This window comes from Diaphorina citri, unplaced genomic scaffold, assembly GCF_000475195.1.
Source record: "Diaphorina citri unplaced genomic scaffold, Diaci psyllid genome assembly version 1.1 scaffold330, whole genome shotgun sequence".
NCBI lineage: Eukaryota > Metazoa > Arthropoda > Insecta > Hemiptera > Psyllidae > Diaphorina > Diaphorina citri.
The window spans coordinates 114,707-135,061 of NW_007377765.1; the positions used below are offsets into that span (position 1 = coordinate 114,707).

General features: G+C 37.9%; 2 protein-coding genes and 3 long non-coding RNA genes across 5 annotated transcripts; 2 read left to right on the forward strand and 3 right to left on the reverse strand.

Moving 5' to 3' along the window:
• The first annotated feature begins 3,867 nt into the window (after positions 1-3,867).
• Positions 3,868-4,701, forward strand: LOC113466777. The gene is made up of 2 exons (XR_003391071.1): positions 3,868-4,158; positions 4,315-4,701. It is a non-coding gene; the product is annotated as an uncharacterized LOC113466777 (long non-coding RNA).
• LOC103507614 (dehydrodolichyl diphosphate synthase complex subunit nus1-like) lies at positions 4,254-6,440 on the reverse strand. The gene is made up of 2 exons (XM_026822459.1): positions 5,253-6,440; positions 4,254-5,163 (listed from the first exon to the last, which is right to left on the reverse strand). The coding sequence occupies exons 1-2, from the start codon at positions 5,769-5,771 to the stop codon at positions 4,639-4,641; spliced, it is 1,044 nt and encodes a 347-aa protein (XP_026678260.1). The 5' UTR covers positions 5,772-6,440; the 3' UTR covers positions 4,254-4,638.
• A 3,258-nt stretch (positions 6,441-9,698) lies between these two features.
• LOC113466771 lies at positions 9,699-20,355 on the reverse strand. Its single transcript, XM_026822447.1, has 3 exons — positions 20,340-20,355; positions 19,996-20,120; positions 9,699-9,920 (listed from the first exon to the last, which is right to left on the reverse strand). The coding sequence occupies exons 2-3, from the start codon at positions 20,107-20,109 to the stop codon at positions 9,699-9,701; spliced, it is 336 nt and encodes a 111-aa protein (XP_026678248.1). The 5' UTR covers positions 20,110-20,120; positions 20,340-20,355.
• On the forward strand, positions 11,148-12,893 carry LOC113466778. Its single transcript, XR_003391072.1, has 2 exons — positions 11,148-11,393; positions 12,343-12,893. It is a non-coding gene; the product is annotated as an uncharacterized LOC113466778 (long non-coding RNA).
• LOC108252196 lies at positions 12,894-13,922 on the reverse strand. Its single transcript, XR_001809468.2, has 2 exons — positions 13,670-13,922; positions 12,894-13,324 (listed from the first exon to the last, which is right to left on the reverse strand). It is a non-coding gene; the product is annotated as an uncharacterized LOC108252196 (long non-coding RNA).

Here is a 20,355-nt window from a genome sequence, read left to right on the forward strand (position 1 = left end):
TCGGCCACTAATTGGTTTTTAAATGTAAATTTTTTTTTTTTTTTTTTTTTTTTTTTTTTTTTTTTTTTTTTTTTTTTTTTTTGGTCACAAAATACATAATTATGTACAAAATACATAATTAACCAAAGTCATAATAAAATAATGCATAAAATATAAAATAATAAATAAAATTATAAAAAACTAACACTAACGTTTCCCCTCCCACTCCCTCACAAGCAAAACTTCTCTTTTCTAACCTTTGGTGTTTAGTATAAGCCCAGGTAGGGCTTATACTAAACTCTCATTTTAAGATTTTTAAGAATTAGGTACTTTTATCAGGTACCTCTATCATCTACCACAAGCACATCAAACAGGTTGTGTCTCAGTCAATATAATATTTCTATTGTTATGAATGAACATATCAATAGTTCATTCATAATGTGCTGATGTCTATGTTAGGAACAAAGTAGGTAGGTACTCGTGCTGCTAGTAATTAATATTCTGGTCTAGTTACTTTACTCATCCGATGAGGATTTCAAGGTGAATCACTAATCGCTGATTCTTAAATCAGAATCGACCAGGCGAGGGTACACTAGGTATGTACGGGGTTGGTCACTAAACGCACTACCTAAGAGATGATACTTTACAGACTACCGTGTTAACCTCCGTGCCCGAGTGGGTATCACACTAGACTTGCTCGCCGGAGGGTCTGGGGTCGATTCCGGGAGGGGTCGAAGTTTTTTCGGCTCTATGCTTGTAGTTTTTTTTTCTAATCCTATACCTACCTGTGCCTATACAGCTATAAAGTTACCTTTAGTAAATTAGTAGGTACACTCGTACATCTTCCTTCCTCCTGTGAGTGCTGCTGTGCCTAACAGAACAGATTGGCATTCGGCCAATCATATTATTCATACAAAGACTTACCTACCTATAATTACCTAGATGACGTGACGTTTATTTGAATGGTAAGATAAACGTGAAGTTCTAATACGTCTTTGTTTTATTTAAACTGGAAAATCATGACTGACTAATGTTAGGGGAAAATCATTGTATTGATTCTACATATATTGAATTTCCAATCTTAGGTGACTTCTAGGAGTTCCAGGTAGAAATCTGACACTGGGAAAATTCCTAGCTTGGTTTGACGCGAAATTTTCACGGTTTTCACTTTTCGCTTTCAAGTTAGAGGTTTTTCCTTGGACGTCCAGAATCAATATCTGGATTACCTGGGGCTTCTTTTATGCCATTTGTCCAATGTGAATTTAAAAATAATTTTGTTTAGAAAATATGTAGACACTGAAAATGTTGTGTTTTACTTTGTTGTAGGTGTTAAATATCATAGATGTGCAAAATGCTTTTGAAAACCAATTTGAAATGCAAAATGTAAAATGCTTTTTAAAAACCAATTTGAAATGTAAAATGCAAAATGTACATTTTGAAAATGGTTTTTTAAATGCTTTTTAAAATGGATTTTCAAACAATAAGCCCTTGTAACCCTTGTACAAAAATTATGTTATTTACTAAAATTAAGTGAGAAAAATACAGAAAAATTAAGCAGCAAGTCCAGGAAGTCATTGAAACTGGGCCCAATAAGATTAATTACATAACCTTAGGCTAAAATTCTTCTACTGACCACTGAGGGCACTGAGAAAACTATAGCAAAAATGTACTGACAAGTGATTTTTCACTAAATTTAGTGAATTGTTGGCAAATCTAGTGATTTAGTGATTTGAAGTCGAAATCTAGTGACTTTTGAAAGAAATGTAATTTCATTGCAAAATTGCTCTTAACGCTGATAAAATAGACCATTTTTTTTTTTTTTTTTTTCAGAAACCTACAATTTGCCCCTTCAAATTAGTCGCGTATGCAATATGCACTGCTTAAATTTAGTGAAAGCGCTATAGTTGCCTTCTTCCTTTTTTTTTTCCCCCAAAACCAGCGGCGATAGCACCTTGAGGTCGTGGTTATGTACCGGGTTGAGATAGGCAAGGTTGGTAAACTTGCCTTGTTTTTATAAAAAGACCTTTAATTTGATATATAGGTCGACCAGTTTTGGATAAGTCCTTCTATGTGGACAGACAGACACACAGACAGACGACACCTAAGCGAATACAATATCCCGTCCCTTATACCTTTTTTTTATTACTATTGTAATAATAAAGGAAGGACGGATTAAAAAGGAAGAGGATTTTTTAAAGAGGTTTGATAGAGGGAACTGTAACTGCTAAAAGTCTTATCGTCCAGAAATCGAAGGGAGGAGGAAGACGGGTAGGAAAAAACCAACCGTTCCGAGAACGAACATTATCCGTTCAGGATAAAATCCGGCCCCGGGCGGGAATCGAATCCGCGGCCTGGCGCTCACAAGCCAGACGCGCTACCAACCAAGCTAACTAGGCTGACCAGCCTAGTCTACATTTTAGAGTAATTTTTCTATCACGAAGATTGGTTTTATCGTACTCTGGTTGTGGCCAGATTCAACTCACTCACTCTTATCGAGCCAAACTCTGGTCGGCCCGGGCGGGAATCGAATCCGCGGCCTGGCGCTCACAAGGCAGACGCGCTACCAACCAAGCTAACTAGGCTGGCCAGCCTAGTCTACATTTTATAGTAATTTTTCTATCACGAAGATTGGTTTTATCGTACTCTGGTTGTGGCCAGATTCAACTCACTCACTCTTATCGAGCCAAACTCTGGGTGCTCCGCCACTCTTATCAATGACTCAACAGATTCGCACAACTCATGACTCACCACCATGCAAATATACAATAACACGCGGACTATAAATATAACTCTCAACTCAGTGCGTTTTATCACGGGAAAAATTCTCTGGAGATAGCTATCTACATAATACGAATATAAGCCATAAGTATAGGTACTAACAAATACTTTACAATTTCCCTGGGTCCAAACCCTCTTTTTTTAGTGCAATTACCTAGGAACCTACTCATATCTAGATTCTAGATACTTAGGTACCTACCAAGTTACCAACCTTTTTTTTTACCAAAATAAATTACGAAACCAAACTAGGTATGTGTTGAAATATGTATAGGTAGATTAGGTAGGTACACAAACATAATATATGATTAATGATTAACCTAATAAGAGTAGGTAAGTATTAATAATTCGTCAATCACAGCCACTCTGACAGCTCATGATAATGTCATTAAGGTTTTAGTTAGACTGAACTGAGAACTTTTATCACCACATTGCTAATTACTTCAACACACCTGACGGTTGTGACACACATCTCATGTTATGCCAAGATTTTTTGACAGATTAAAAAAAAAAAGATGCGTCCTACCTAGTTCTAAAGCATTTTTAAAGAGGTTTGATAGAGGGAACTGTAACAACGCGGAGGTCTTAAAACATCCCGAAATCAAAGAGAAAGGGATGACATGGTGTAGGAGAAAGCCAGCCATTCCGAGAACGAAAGTTATCTGAGGATAACTTCCGCCCGGGGCGGGCATCAAACCCGCAATTTTAAAGCTTGAACATTGCGTTTCGCGGATCTCTGTGCTTTCATCGGTAAAGGGACCTTTCAGTCCTATAAACAAGGTATATTCTATTCATCCGGCCCCTCAGTAGGTAGCCATGATAATTTTGTTAATAGGCTGCTCAAGGGGACACAATACCTCCCAGTTCCCCAGTTGGCATTTATAAAATAAAAATAATGATTAGCAGTCTTTCATAGTGTCATGACCACTGTACTGACTAGACTAGACCGTAGGTCTACGGTTAAACAACAAAAAACAACAATTCACTGAAATACAGGTGAGCCTTGAAACTTTCATTCCAGCATTCCACAATCGATTCGAAACATTTAATAGAGAATCAGAGGTAAAACATTTAATAGAGAATAAATTAGAGATAAACATTCAATTATGTTTTTTAAAAAGAAAGGTCCAGGTATGAGAACCTCAGATTAACATTAGCTGGCAAGCAACAATATGAACATTTATGTAAGTGGACATAGACTCAAAACTTAAAACAATTATAAAGGGGCTTTAGAGTACCATCTAGTGTAGGCAGTATAAACAAATATTTTATAAATCTATTCTAACCAGAGCTTTCTAATTTTGAATTCTAACATACCACATTTTATTATGTAATAATAGTCAAGGGTTATAGTGGACACAACTTACATAACTACTGATAACCAACTTTTTTGATAAGCTACAGGTCATTACTATAGGGAATCTATTCTAACCAGAGCTTTCTAATTTTGAATTCTAACATACCACATTTTATTATGTACATATAGGTAATAATAGTCAAGGGTTATAGTGGACACAACTTACATAACTACTGATAACCAACTTTTTTGATAAGCTACAGGTCATTACTATAGGAATGAATATTTTAATGAAAAAGAACTTCTAAAAGTAATGATATTCATGCAGCCTATCATTAGTCTTTTTATGGAAGAAGAAATTAATATTATTTTATTATATTAGTATCAGAATGTGAGATCTTCTTACAAATAATCTTAGGGATCCATATTTTTTATTTTTGATTTGACATTCTAAATTAAAATGGACCTACCTACACTTTTACTGGAATTTATTTAAAGTACCTACTTTTTCCATGATCTTAGTCTTTCTCTTCTTGATATTATATTCCAAACTGAATACAATACCTATTTCCACAAAGTTTCAATGCTTACTTCCCATACCTTTGCTCACACTTGCTATATTTCCTCAGAATATTCTTAAATTTACTTGCACTAATATCATAATAGTTATCAAACTGGAAAAATTCTGTAAGCCTTATATTCCATGGCAGCAGACCATATGAGGATAGTTTACGCCCTATCACAATAGCTACCTCTGGGTCAGGTAGAGGACATTTCTCTTGAAGCCTTTCTTTCATGATTGTGTCACTAACACTCAAGTTTGTCTCACCAAGTTCAACAATGCTATTCAATAAATCACTTTCACATTGTTTACGTGAGAGAATATTTAGTTCTGTTTTATAGTTGCTCCATTTCAAGTCTGCAGTAAGTGGATGATCAAACTTTTCATGTATTTTGTTGTTTGATCCATCTGTTATCCCATTTCCAATACAACATGGGGGACCATTACTGTACTCTTTCCTGAAATTACTGTCACCATTCAAACCATTTGTGTATAAATGTTTGCTGTTCAGGTTTTGGTCTGTATTTTTCTTCTTACTTTCTTCAATGATGTTAAGAATACCAACTATAGACCATTTGTGTATAAATGTTTGCTGTTCAGGTTTTGGTCTGTATTTTTCTTCTTACTTTCTTCAATGATGTTAAGAATACCAACTATATCATCAGCATAATATTTATGGATTCCATTTGGTTCAGCTTTGCTTGTTTTCAATGTGTTCAATATCAATGTGTCTTGTGTTTTTGAGTTTGAAGTTAATTTGTTGAAGGAAAATCCCAATGTTAATTTATTAAACTCCTCAAACAATGGATTGTTCTTTATAGCACTTAACAAATTATAATGAGACAGTCTGTTCTTGTAATCATACACACTGACAAAAGAAACACCAGCTATCATGCACCAAAGTATTATCTGTGTTATATCATTATACAGAATAACATCTTCACCGATTATTAGTACTAAATGATTGGGTTTCTTCCAGTTATTAATTAGTGTCAGAAATAAGGTGGATTTGTTGTTCACTATTTCATTGTGCAGGTTTTTGTTTAATTTGAGTGGGTTCAGAATGTAAATTAATGAAGTCCAAATATTTGAAGTTAGAAAATAGTAGCAAAATGCCAGTAAGGATAAAAACTTGTAAAAATATCTATGAATAAACATGTTTTTAATTAATCAAAGTACTATTGTTAAAACAGCTGCAAGTAGCCTCACATAAAATTTATGGTGTTTGGTGAAAGAGTAAATCCAATAGAAAACCTGCAGTTTAACTACTTTCTATTCAATGGTTTAATTCTAGGGGAATACAATGTAATTTTATTGATATGTTCCTGCTTTCGTTTGAATAAAATATTGTTCTCCTATCCAAAAGCTTTAGCACAGTTCTATGAATGCAATTTTCTTTGGACTCTTGGGTTGCAGCCGATGCACACTTGATCTTTGTATAACCAATTAGCCAACACCTAATTATTGCTGCCAACACATCATAAGATCCAAATCATTGAAATTAGAGCACACAGTTTCTCCTTTTAATTATGAAAGCAAGTTCAAAGTACAGATGGCCTTTTCAACTCAAAGGCAGTACAAATGTTGATGGTTTTATGTGGCATCCACCGATCACTCCCTGATAGGTTGTCTACAGTTTTCTTCACACCATAAAGTTCTCTGAAGCGAAAATGATGAACCGTCTGATCTGAACCATCCAAAAGTTCACAGCAAGCACCAAAATGTCACTCAATGCCATTCAAAGCTCCTTAATTTTAAGAAAAATGCCGAAAAGTTTAAAAATAAAATATGAATAGAACTAATGGAAGCTGTGGAAAAAAAAATGTAATGTAGGTGGTTTGTGTTTGTTTACGTTACCAACGAGCACAAAAACATGATGATGTACTCGAATCTGATTGGTCGATTCAAACTGGTGTAACATGGCGCGAAATTCAAAAACCTAGTGGCGTGTATCGTGTGCACTATATCAGTAGCGTAGCAAGCTCCTTAATTTTAAGAAAAATGCCGAAAAGTTTAAAATTTGAATGGAACTTAATGGAAGTTGTGGAAAAAAAATGTAGGTGGTTTGTGTATACCAACGAGCACAAAAACATGATGATGTACTCGAATTTGATTGGTCGATTCAAACTGGTGTAACATGGCGCGAAATTCAAAAACCTAGTGGCGTGTATCGTGTGCACTATATCAGTAGCGTAGCACATATTTCTACGATTCAAAAAATATGTGTTAATTTAATGTTCAGTTTTAAAATAAAAGCTTTTATTTTCTAATTGTATTTTCTTTATTTATTTTAGACACTGTGGCTGTATTGTCAGGGTATGCCGATGTGATTGTGTTACGACATCCCGAGCCGGGTGCAGTAAAGGTAAATGATTCCCAACTTTTTTTTACCTCTCTAAATTCGGTGCAGGTCTTATTGAAATACCCATATCTTTAGCTCAGCTAACATGAAGAAGAAAGTATATTTTTCCCCCTGCAAAATAATTACATATATTAGCAATCTTTTTATTTCTTCTTCGCCTTTTCCCGTGTACAGTTTTTTTCTTCAGCCTCTCAATCAGCCCTAACTAGGTTGATTGATTTGGGCTGACATTTGGTTTTGGCTACGAATTTTACGAGTGGATGCCCTTTGAAGAAGAAAGTATATTTTTCCACCTGCAAAATAATTACATAGGTATATTAGCAATCTTTTTATTTCTTCTTCGCCTTTTCCCGTGTACAGGCGGGTCAGTTTTATTCTTCAGCCTCTCAATCAGCCCTAACTAGGTTGATTGATTTGGGCTGACATTTGGTTTTGGCTACGAATTTTACGAGTGGATGCCCTTCGCACTCAACCTTTGCTATTTCACAGTTATTGTTTCTCAACTGTGAACAATTAGAAAATACCTGATGCACACACGATGACCTAAAGGAGGCCAACCAGAGGGCTGTTCAATATTTAAAGGGGTTCCAGAAACGGAAATTAATTTCTTTAGCAAGGGAAATTAGCAAGATAAAAAAAGACTTACCCAATAAAATGCATACAAATAAAACAATTGCCAGCCTAGTTAGCTTAATTGGTAGTGCGTCTGCCTTGTAAGCGCTAGGCCGCGGGTTCGATTCCCGCCCGGGGGAAAAATTACATAAAAATAAAACAAATTAGTGTCCCCCTTTTCAGCTGGCCGCCAACTACAGCAAGAAGCCCATCATTAACGCTGGGGACGGAATAGGTGAACATCCAACCCAAGCCCTACTGGATGTGTTTACCATACAGGAGGAAATGGGCAGAGTCAATGGCCTCACGATAACCATGGTGGGAGACTTGAAGAATGGACGCACCGTACATTCACTGGCGAGGTAAGAATAGAACTTTATGCTAAATTTTATTTAGGTACAGTAGAACCTCGATTATTTCAATTAATTGGGATCGGGGGCAGTTGAAATGATCGAGGTTGAAATGATCACTTTCTATGATCTTTCCCCCTGATAAGATAGGATATCCCTTGAAAGATAGAAAAAAAACAATGGATTTTGGAGTTAAATAATCGAGGTTCTACCGTATAATGCAAACAAACATGGCAAAATACAGAAGACCTTGCTTGGTCTTACGATAACCATGATGGGAGACTTGAAGAATGGACGCACCGTTCATTCCTTGGCGAAGTAAGAATTGTAACCGCTAGGTCGCAGGATCGAGTTCCACCTCGGGCGAACTACATAATATCTTAAAATTTTGTTTATAAGGGGAAAAGGAGCTCCTATAATACTTATATCAAAATAGAGAAGACCATGTTTAGACTGCGGGGGTAAAGGGACTTACCCCCGAGAGGCAGACAGGATAGGAGAAAGCCAGCCGTTCCGAGAACAAACCTTATAATAATATGTTCAGGATAAAATCTGCCCCAGGTGGAAATCCACGATCTAACGCTTACAAGATAGGCGCGCTACCCTTCAAGCTAACTAGGCTGGCCTAATGTCTTTTAAAACCACTTTAGCCAGGCACCTGTGAGCAGACGGGTTTCGTTCTTGTTTTTTGAACCCATCAGTTAGGCATAGCTCTCTGGTGCTGGCGAAGATTTCGAAAGTTTCAGCAAAGAACCTGCGTTTCTATGTAAGATTATTACTTTCTATTTTTTTTTTTTTTTTTTTTTGATCACTTTACTTTCTATGATCTTTTCCTCTGATAGGATATCCCTTGAAAGATAGAAAAAAACAATGGATTTTGGAGTTGAAATAATCGAGGTTCTACCGTATAATGCAAACAAAATTCCTATAACATGGCAAAATACAGAAGACCTTGCTTGGTCTTACGATAACCATGATGGGAGACTTGAAGAATGGACGCACCGTGCATTCCTTGGCGAGGTAAGAATTGTAACCGCTAGGTCGCAGGATCGAGTTCCACCTCGGGCGAACTTTATCTTGAAATTTTATTTATAAGGTGAAAAGGAGCTCCTATAATATATCAAAATAGAGAAGACCATGTTTAGACTGCGGGGGTAAAGGGACTTACCCCCGAGGGAAGGCAGACAGGATGGGAGAAAGCCAGCCGTTCCGAGAACGAACCTTATAATAATATGTTGAGGATAAAATCTGCCCCAGGTGGAAATCCACGATCTAACGCTTACAAGACAGGCGCGCTACCCTTCAAGCTAACTAGGTTGGCCTAATGTCTTTTAAAACCACTAGGTTGTCACAGGTGCCTGGCTAAGCACCTGTGAGCAGATGCGTTTCGTTCTTGTTTTTTGAACTCATCAGTTAGGCATAGCTCTCTGGTGCTTGTAGAACACTTTTCGCGCGGGATGACGGATCAGTACCTTAGGCTTAAGCCCTTATCACACCCGGCGTTGACCCCATTCAGGGCTATGAGTGTATTTTAGAATATCGACTTCCACCGGGTGCTCTCTGGTGCTGGCAAAGATTTCGAAAGTTTCAGCAAAGAACCTGCGTTTCTATGTAAGATTATTACTTTCTATTTTTTGAGTTGTGGGCGCCACACCACTTTCAACTTGTCTCACCTACAACTGCTTGTTCCCCCCAGACTTCTAACACTGTACGACGTCAAGCTAAACTACGTGAGTCCGCCTAACCTGGGAATGCCAGAATCTATTCAGGAGTTCGTAGCAAGCAAGGGCAAACAACAGGAGGTGTACGAGAGATAGACCCTGTGCTGATGGATATTATACAGGACAGGAGCAGCAGGAAACTACCAAGGAAGAAGGATGTGGCTATACAGATGAAGAAGGCTTCAGGTCTGTGAGAGGTGAAGTTGACTCGGGTGTTGTCCAGATTGTAGATGTAAATGAACAGGATGACGGCTCCGATAATCTGGAAGAAAACAAATAGGAAGGTATAGGTAGGTAGTATTTATCAACAAGTTGGGTAACTTTTAAGAGTAAAACAACTTAAATCAATAGGAGAAAATGATAACAACTTGCTTTATTTTTTCACAAATTCAATCATTTTCTCCTATTGAAAATAATATTTATTTAACAAACACTCTTCAATCTTCATTAGATATTTCATTAGTTAATGAAGAATAAATAAATTTACTAATGCACACAAAATTTGTGTCAAAATAAATTACAAACGAGGGGCGAAATAATAAATTATTTCCTAGGGCAGTCTCTACTTTTTTTAACTTATCAGTTTGCGAAATCTTGAGGCCCATCGGAATGAAAGGGGGACCATGATTATAATAATACAATGTTATTCATGTAGGCGTTACCAGCTTAACATTTCCTCTGATAAAAAAAAAAAAAGAAAAAAAAATGTACATACGAAGTGCTGTAGTAAACTTGGTCCTATCTACAAATATGTATTGTCTTGGTTCTGTCTAAAATTTTCAACCAGCTCTTCAAAATTCCCCACGAGAGTGAGTGCACCTTAAATAGTAACTAAAGCAAATGATGCCACCCCAGATGGTCCCACGTCCTTAATAACAACAACAGCTAGTCAAGCATATTAAATATGAAATTTTTAAATGCGTTCTCTATCACTTTTCATCAACTACAATGAAAATATAATCGGTGATAAACACAACCCATGCTTGGCCCTGACCAACTTAACATGGACAATCTCGTACATACAACAAAATAAACCAACGTATCAACTGTTTTATAGCTAAGAAATTAATACGGCGGCGAAACACTCATTTCTTGAAAAAATAACTTTCATTATTTTGCATATTCTTCTCATCGGCTTGGTTGCGACTTTCTCGATGGTGTAGTGGTCAAAACGTCTGCCTGGTAATCAGGAGGGTGTGGGTTCAATCCCAACAGAATAGTTCTAGTCTACTGCCGGAGTTAAGGGATTGTATTGTTATTATCTGCTATAAGCATATAGGTAAAATCCAGCGAAATAGAGCTTTTACTATAGTAGGTGCACAAGGAACAATTGCACAGAGATCTGTAAAAAGCTTCGAAGTTTACAGCTGTTTATCTCATCAGGCTTCAGACTGCTTTAGACCAATGGTATAAACGAGTTTTTAGCTAAATCCCCTTTAAGGGGTGAGCTATTCATTTATATATTTATTTATTTTCTCCTTTTAGTCATGCGGCCTGTACATTGTCACGCCCAAAATCATGACCAAGGCCAAATCCAAGATGGCCGTCATGCACCCGCTGCCCCGCGTGTTTGAGATCGCGCCCGAGTTTGATTCGGACCCGCGCGCTGCGTACTTCCGTCAGGCGGAGTACGGCATGTATGTGCGCATGGCACTCCTGACCATGGTACTGGGGCGCGACTCCGCACTCACCTATAGCAATACGCCCAAGAAGGTCTGACACTCCTCATACCCAGGTAAGATTTTCGTATTTTACCACTTATAATGAATTTATTTAATTTAGACATCCTTTTTGTAATACTTACAAGTCTTGGTTATTATCCCGACTCAGAGTTTCATCTAGAAATGTTCAAGGGAAACTCCAAGGGAAATACTATTTTCGTATTTTATTATTTAAGAACCTTTTGAATGAAAATCTTCCTAGTCTTCTTCTTTCACTAAACCTCATCCTACTAAAAGATGATAAAACGATAAAATTCTAAATAGCACTTTTGCAAGTTTTAGGTAGATAAATAAAAACAGTGCTCAAAAATTACCTTAGAAAATAGATTTTTATTATTAAAAAAGAAGAAAGAGAAAACGAAGACATTTTGAAAAAGGCGATGACAAATAAAAACAAGAGTATAAAAGAAAATAAATAAGTTTCTTAAAATTAATTCAATAAATAAATAAATAAATAGCTTTCTTAATGAAATAAGTTAACAGCGATTTGTGTGGACTGATTGAGATAAAAATTAAAAATATAATTGACGGAATTTGAACCTTTAAAGTTTAATGCACCCAAAACGAAAAGTGCTATAATCTTCATAGACACATATTGCTAGCTAAAGGCTACATCTGAAAGGAAGAAATTTTTTGGCATTGTGATGATGAATCTTGAAAAAATTAAAAATACAAAAAAAAATAATAGTAATAATAAATAAAAATAAACTGAGCTCAAAATAAAAGTAAAGCTATTAAAAAAGGTAAGGTACCTCGCTATATTAAAGCTATCTAAAAGAAGCTTCTTGCTTTGAATTTCAAAAGCAAATTTTTGGTCAGTGGTAAGTAAAAGAAAGGCACTTATCAAGTTTTTAATGTACGATTTTTTAAAAATTCTGTTACCAATAGGTGTTAATATAATTTCATTTGTTTCGTTTCACAAGCTTTTTTTCGGGATTTTAAGCAACTCAAATTTTGTTTCAGGATTCCTAGGATATCTAAAACAAAGGCCAAGGGGATTTGTTTTTAAATCTGACTGAAGACAACCAAAGGAGGTTGTTGACCATTTGAAACTAATAAAAAAAGTTTAAAAGGCCAGCGAAATTAGCACATTGAATACACCAGCTCTCTATGCTATGGTACCGAAGTTTTATCGTCCCGAAAAATCGGAGAGAGGAGGACAGGATAGAAAGTCAGCCTTTCCCAGAACGAACCTAATCTGTTTAGGATAAAGTTCGCCCCGGACGAGAATCGATCCCGCGACCTGGCGCTTACAAGGCGGGCTTCCAAGCAAACCAGACTGACTGCAAGGTGGTATCTCTATATTCTCTATTAGCCTTAGTAAATGTGATGCTCCTACAGCCCATAACTAAATAGGTACCTAGTAAAGCCTATAAGTAGATGCTCCTACAGCCCATAAGTAAATACCTAGTAAAGCCCATAAGTAGATGCTCCTACAGCCCATAAGTAAATACCTACATAAATAGAATTAGTACAACAGAGGCAGCACACACTCACACACATTAAAAGGTACACACATTTCTATTATTTATTATGTTTTATCGCCCGTGATTACAGGGTGTTTCCAAAGACTAAAATATCTATGAAATAGGTATTCGATGCCTATTTTGATTTTACATATTTCTAGACATGGTCTTCACTATTTTGATTTTCCTTATGAAGTATTTTCGTTGGATCCTGTAGGAATAGTAACTAGTAGGTACCGATCTAAGTGCCTATGTTGTTTTGTATTTTTTGGTATGAAAAATTAAACCATATTACATTTACACAGGTTGTATTATTTTCTTCGGTTGAAATCGGACGATTTTTGTATACAGTGTGTCTCAGGAGAAACATGAGATGGGGAAAACCAGGGTGTCCCGGAAAAAGTTTACACTCCCTTATACGATTTGTAGGCGAACACTGCGCTGACAATGTACAGGATTGAATTGATCAGACCCAGAATCTGAAACATAGGAAGGTAATAGAAAGTTGTCATTTTTTTTTCCCCCCTTAGGCGCTTTAACACTTGCGTGTCGTTCGCGCCGAAAGTTGTCATTGACGAAGAAATGGGAGGTCTGGCTGGGGGACTTTAAACAGGGAGTATACCAGCCTGAATTTCCCTTGCTAAAGAAATAGCAAAGGTTGAGTGCGAAGGGCATCCACTCGTAAAATTTGTAGCAAACCAAATGTCAGTCCAAAAGCAATCACCCTAGCTAGGGCTGATTGGGAGGCTGACGAAAAAACGCCGACCCCGTCTATACACGGGAAAAGGCGAAAAAAAAAAACAGTATTGTTTAGCTATACTTACGGAGATAACGTAGAAAGGTTTCTCATAGTGGGAGTTGTACTTATCGTTGCTCACTTCTAACAGAAGAATAGTGGACGCAATGATGTAGAATATGAATGCTCCTCCATGGTAGATGAATTCCTGAAAAACGCAAGAATAATAACAATAAAATGATATTTTTTTATTACTCGTAAAACGTACCTAATTAAAAAAAAAAATCAAATAAGAATGCCTTAAGAAAGAAAGAGTATTTTTGGACCATCTGTCCCAGCATTGCATAAAAAGAATTTGGTGTTTGGCAAATCGTAAAAATGCATTTTCCAATTTTATTCTTTTAATCAACGCGTCTATATTACAGGAAGCCAGACTAGCAATATGTATCTATTCTATTTTTTTTTTTAACGTATCAACTGTTTTATAGCTAAGAAATTAATACGGCGGCGAAACTCTCATCTCTTGAAAAAATAACTTTCATTATTTTGCATATTCTTCTCATCTGCTTGGTTGCGACTTTCTCGATGGTGTAGTGGTCAAAACGTCTGCCTGGTAATCAGGAGGATGTGGGTTCAATCCCAACAGAACTAGTCAACTGCCGGAGTTAAGGGACTCTGTAGTCCTCTTTCAGTATAAATGAGTAGTTACTACATTGTATTGTTATTATCTGCTATAAGCATATAGGTAAAATCCAGCGAAATAGAGCTTTTACTATAGTAGGTGCACAAGGAACTCTGAAAAAAGCTTCGAAGTTTACAGCTGTTTATCTCATCAGGCTTCAGACCAATGGTATAAACGAGTTTTTAGCTAAATCTCCTTTAAGGGGTGAGCTATTCATTTATATATTTATTTAATTTCTCCTTTCAGTCATGCGGCCTGTACATTGTCACGCCCAAAATCATGACCAAGGCCAAATCCAAAATGGCCGTCATGCACCCGCTGCCCCGCGTGTTTGAGATCGCGCCCGAGTTTGATTCGGACCCGCGCGCTGCGTACTTCCGTCAGGCGGAGTACGGCATGTATGTGCGCATGGCACTCCTGACCATGGTACTGGGGCGCGACTCCGCACTCACCTATAGCAATACGCCCAAGAAGGTCTGACACTCCTCATACCCAGGTAAGATTTTCGTATTTTACCACTTATAATTTGTAATACTTACAAGTCTTGGGTATTACCTATCCCGACTCAGAGTTTCATCTACTTCGTAGAAATGTTCCAGGGAAACTCCAAGGGAAATGAGTAAAATACTATTTTCGTATTTTATTATTTAAGAACTTTCTGAATGAAAATCTTCCTAGTCTTCTTCTTTCACTAAACCTCATCCTACTAAAAGATGATAAAATTCTAAATACCACTTTTGCAAGATTTAGGTAGATAATCTTACGTATTCTTGAGAGTTCATTGCAACGGTCAATACATTAATTAGACTATCTGTGTAACGTTTCGTTTTCGTATCCTTCGGTCTTCGCGTGCTCTTCCGTCTTTTTTCTGTGTACTATTACTGTCTACCGCGGCTGTTCTACTACCTAACCTCTTCTGGGCTTTCAAGATAGCAACGAGTGTCCATGATAAAGAGTAAGTCTAAAATTAGGTAGATAAATAAAAACAGTGCTCAAAAATTACCTTAGAAAATAGATTTTTATTATTAAAAAAGAAGAAAGAGAAAACGAAGACACTTTTTTTATCTCAGCTCAGCCAAACATGTAAAAATATATTAGAGTATGAGTGTTTTCTTTTTTTTTTCCTCTTCTTCTTCTTCGTCTTCTTCTCCTCCTCCTCCTCCTCCGCTCCTCCTTCTCTTGTTTTTCTTCATCAGTACCTCTTCCTCCTCCACTCCTTCTTTTATAATTTCAATTTCAGACCAGAATTTTATTCCAAAATTAACTCCACCGGAGGAAGGGAATGAGGAGGAGAACAAGTATGTATGTTTGCCCAATTTCTCGTTCAAAATTCGGTGACACTAATGTCACCCTTCCATTCTCTCTCCATGCTCCTCGTTTCGTTGCACAATTTATTGGGCCAGGCTAGAGTGTGGGCACATAGCGTGACGAAGTGGCCCCATTTTTTCTACATTTCTTATGTCTATGTATACGTTGTCCTAAATTTTACTTTCTTTGTTGATGTGCAGATAAAAAATAAAAATGTTTGAGTAAAAACCAGGCAAAAAAATCTCTCCTGTACTTTCAACTTGTTTATAGCTCTTTTATTTTATTCTGAAAAAATAAGCTATGTTGGTAGGTGCCTGACCCTACTTTCATTAAAAGTGAAATGAAAAAGTGTTTTCACGCGACTTTCCCCCTAACACCCATTGAAATTATCCGGGATTAAACCCATCTTATCATCTTGCCAGAATTTAAATGGAAATTATTATTTTTTTTTTAAGAGGTTTGATAGAGGGAACTGTAACTGCTATGGTCTTATCGTCCCGAAATCGAAGAGAGAAGGAAGACAGGATAGGAAAAAGCCAGCCGTTCCGAGAACGAACATTATCCCATCAGGATAAAATCCGCCCCGGGCGGAAATCGAACCCGCGCATACAAGGCAGACGCACTACCAACTAAGCTAACTAACTCAACCTTTGCTGTTTCTTTAGCAAGGAAATGTCAGGCTGGTATACTCCTTGTTTAACGTCCTCCAGTTAGTATTCTATTCTATAAAATGTTAGTTAAGCAATATACTGCCCTAGGTATTTCACGAAAAGTCCGCCACTGATCGAAGTTATTAATTTATAAATAGCGATTTTATAGCTTTAATAACAGTTATCAAGTTATAATTAGGTTCTTAGCTCGGCTACCTAATGACGAATACTAGTACCTAATAAAAGACTAGTATGTTTTGATACCCAACAGTTACCTAGATTGCTCATCATCCTCTATAAATGCAAAAAGCACGTACTTTTACGTCAGATAGCTTGTAAAAAAATCTTAAGTATCCCCAAAAATAGATTAACAACCCCACTTGAAATCGCAATGTCCAACTTCAATAATATGTACAACAACTTGGACATTAGCATGAATATAGGGGAAATCATAAAAAGATTAAAATGTAATATCTAGCTAGGTAGTCAGTACCTTGACTACATAGGTAATTTTAGTTATATTATAAGCTCCAAATTCACTTAATTGTATTTTACTGAATTGTATTGTAAACTATCCCATCTGGGATTTTTAATAAATAAATAAATAAATAAATTTTTTTCAAAACATTCCAAATCAAAACAAAAAGCCCTTGTCAAGTTTCGAGCTGTTTTCCAACGCCCATAAATACAGCTTTAGCCAGTTAGCTTGGTGGGTTGGTAGCGCGTCTGCCTTGTAAGCGCTAGATCGCGGGTCGGATTTCCGCCCGGGGCGGATTTTATCCTGAACGGATATGGTCCGTTCTCGGAACGGCTGGTTTTCTCCTACCCTGTCTTCCTTCTATTGATTTCGGGACGATACGACCGTAGCAGTTACAGCTCCCTCTATCAAACCTCTTCAACTCAAGTCGTAAACCTAGCTGTGATAATATTGAATATTGAGCTGTGATATTTGAATGACTACGGTGATCAAGGCACTGCACCAAACCTTAAATAGTCAAAGAAATTCCTATGGCATCTCATCAGCCATTGCTCACTTCACTGAGGTCACCTGCTAGTCTTAAAGTCATATACAGGGTGATCAATTTCCAGGTGTCAGCCTAGTTGGCTTGGAAGGTAGCTCGTCTGCTTTGTAAACGCTAGGTCGCGAGTTCGATTCCCGCCGGGGGCGGATTTTATCCCGAACGGATAAGCTTCTCTTAACGGCTGGCTTTCTCCTATCTTGTCTTTCTTCACTCTTTGATTTCGGGGCGACAAGACCTTAGGACTTACAGTTCCCTCTATCAAACATCTTGGAAAAAAAAAAAATCTTCTTCTTATATCCTACCCTGTACATCACTATTACCTTGGCGTGGTGCACTACCATGTGTACTCCTGAAAAATGACTCATCAAATCACTCAATGTTTTTATCCGAATCCATATTACTATTGTGTTGATTTGGTATGCGTATTGTCATTCAAGTGGCCTACCTACTGATTTCGATACATTCAATAACTGTGCAAACTGCTGTGCATCTACAATGACAATTAGTAGATGAAACTCTACATATAAAATTAATTAATAGATATAAGTTGAATAGACAATTAATATTCTTCCTCCTTGGAATGTGCATCCGTTGTAGGGGGTCTCGTGAACTAAGGATACCGACAAACCTTCGATATCGTTTAAGAGTGCCACTGCCATAAGAGTGCCAAATTGCCAATAGGTACTACCTGCCAATAGAATCGTTTTGGCAAACGTGTTAGTTAAAGTTCAAAGCCTAGTTAGCTGGGAAGTACCTACCTCTGTCTAATAAGCACTTGTTTCTTGTTTGCGGGTTACATTCTTGACGGACTGAACTTTATCCTAAACAAATAAGGTTTGCTCTTGGAACGACTGGCTTCCTGCTGTCCTGTCCCCCCAATTTTAGCCGTTCCGAGAACGAACCTTGCCTATATTAATTGTAATATCGGAGCTCTCTTATCGTCCCGAAATTGAAAAGATAAGGAAAGCGCGAATCCAAAATAACATCAACAACAAAAATAACCACACAATATTCATTATGAAAGTGTTCAACCACTGGCCATTGGCTATATTACATTATCTATCTCTATCAAGTTCCTGACGGGCTTAACTCCATACACAAAAAGCCCACGCCGAGGCTTGGGTGTGGGGGGTGAACAGCCCTAAAGGATGGGTTAAGCTACTACGAATCTACCCAGTTCCTGACGGATCGTTGATGTTGGGCCAACACTCACACTCCGACTGTTAGCCAAACCTAGATGCCTAGATCTGTTAGACTTCGACCCAAGTCTGTCAGACCGCCGCGCCGGAAAGTGTGTAGTGGAAGATGCTTCCGACTTCTAGGTTTCTCAGACGGAAGTCAGAAGCTTTTTCCGCTACACATTTTCCGGCGCACGGCGGTCTGACAGACCTTGATCTGTCTGTCAGCCACAACGTGAGAGACCGACCTTTTAAGATCCGTGTCCTAGTTGGTATCAAAATAGATTTGCACACCGGAGGTTCCAGCTTCAATTCCCGGCAGAATCTATTTTCTTCGGCTCTGTTGCGTGGAATACGAGGTACACTATATCGAGATAATTTTTTCTGTGCTGTGTAGAGAACAAAATTCCGCGTCGAGTAAGCCTGTATACGCAAAAAGGGCAAAAGTCGACTTTTGACCTGCTTGCTGCGCGCCCCTCAATTTCTGAAATACTCATTTAGCCGGGGCCACAATCATTTAAGTTTATTTTTTATTTATTATTATTATTATTATTATTATTTGCGTATTGTCATTCAAGTGGCCTACCTACTGATTTCGATACATTCAATAACTGTGCAAACTGCTGCGCATCTACAATGACAATTAGTAGATAAAACTCTACATATAAAATTAATTAATAGATACTCGTATAAGTTGAATAGACAATTAATATTCTTCCTCCTTGGAATGTGCATCCGTTGTAGGGGGTCTCATGAACTAAGGATACCGACAAACCTCCGATATCGTTTAAGAGTGCCACTGCCATAAGAGTGCCAAATTGCCAATAGGTACTACTTGCCAATAGAATCGTTTTGGCAAACGACTTAGTTAAAGGTCAAAGCCTAGTTAGCTGGGAAGTACCTCTGTCTAATAAGCACTTGTTTCTTGTTTGCGGGTTACATTCTTGGCGGACTAAACTTTATCCTAAACAAATAAGGTTCGTTCTTGGAACGACTGGCTTCCTGCTGTCCTGTCCCCCTAATTTTAGCCGTTCCGAGAACGAACCTTGCCTATATTAATTGTAATATCGGAGCTCTCTTATCGTCCCGAAATTGAAAAGATAAGGAAGACAGGATAGGAGAAAGCCAGCCGTTCCGAGAACGAACCTTACCTGCGTTTAGGATAAAATCCGCCCCGGGCGGGAATCGAACCCACGACCTAGCGCTTACAAGGCAGGCTGTTGGGAATGTGGATCGACGGATTGGCTATTTCCCTTACCACTGGGGCTATGGGCTTGGCTATTTCACTTACTACATGGGCTTGGCTGTGTTACTTACCACTTGGGCCAATTTGAGTAGTCCAGGCAATGTCTTCAGGTATCCTAGTTAGAAGGAACTGTAACCTGCTAAGGTCAAATCGTCCCGAAATCGAAGGGCGAAGGAAGACAAAATAGGAGAAAGCCAGTCGTTCACGACCTAGCGCTTACAAGGCAGACTGTTGGAAATGTGGATCGACGGATTGGCTATTTCCCTTACCACTGGGGCTATGGGCATGGCTATTTCACTTACTACATGGGCTTGGCTGTGTTACTTACCACTTGGGCCAATTTGAGTAGTCCAGGCAATGTCTTCAGGTATCCTGTGTTGAGGATGATGGCACTGGTAGTGGTGGAGGTTGTGGTACGAGTGACTGTCACTGTGTGAGACATGTTGGCTCGATCTGAAACAGAAAAATTCAGAAAATCAGTGGCTTTTTTTAAAGTTAGAAGGAACTGTAACCTACTAAGGTCAAATCGTCCCGAAATCGAAGGGCGAAGGAAGGCAAAGTAGGAGAAAGCCAGTCGTTTCGAGAACGAACATTATCGGTCCGGGATAAAATCCGCCCCGGGCGGGAATCAAACCCGCGACCTAGTGGTTACAAGGCAAACGTGCTACCAACCAAGCAAACTAGGCTG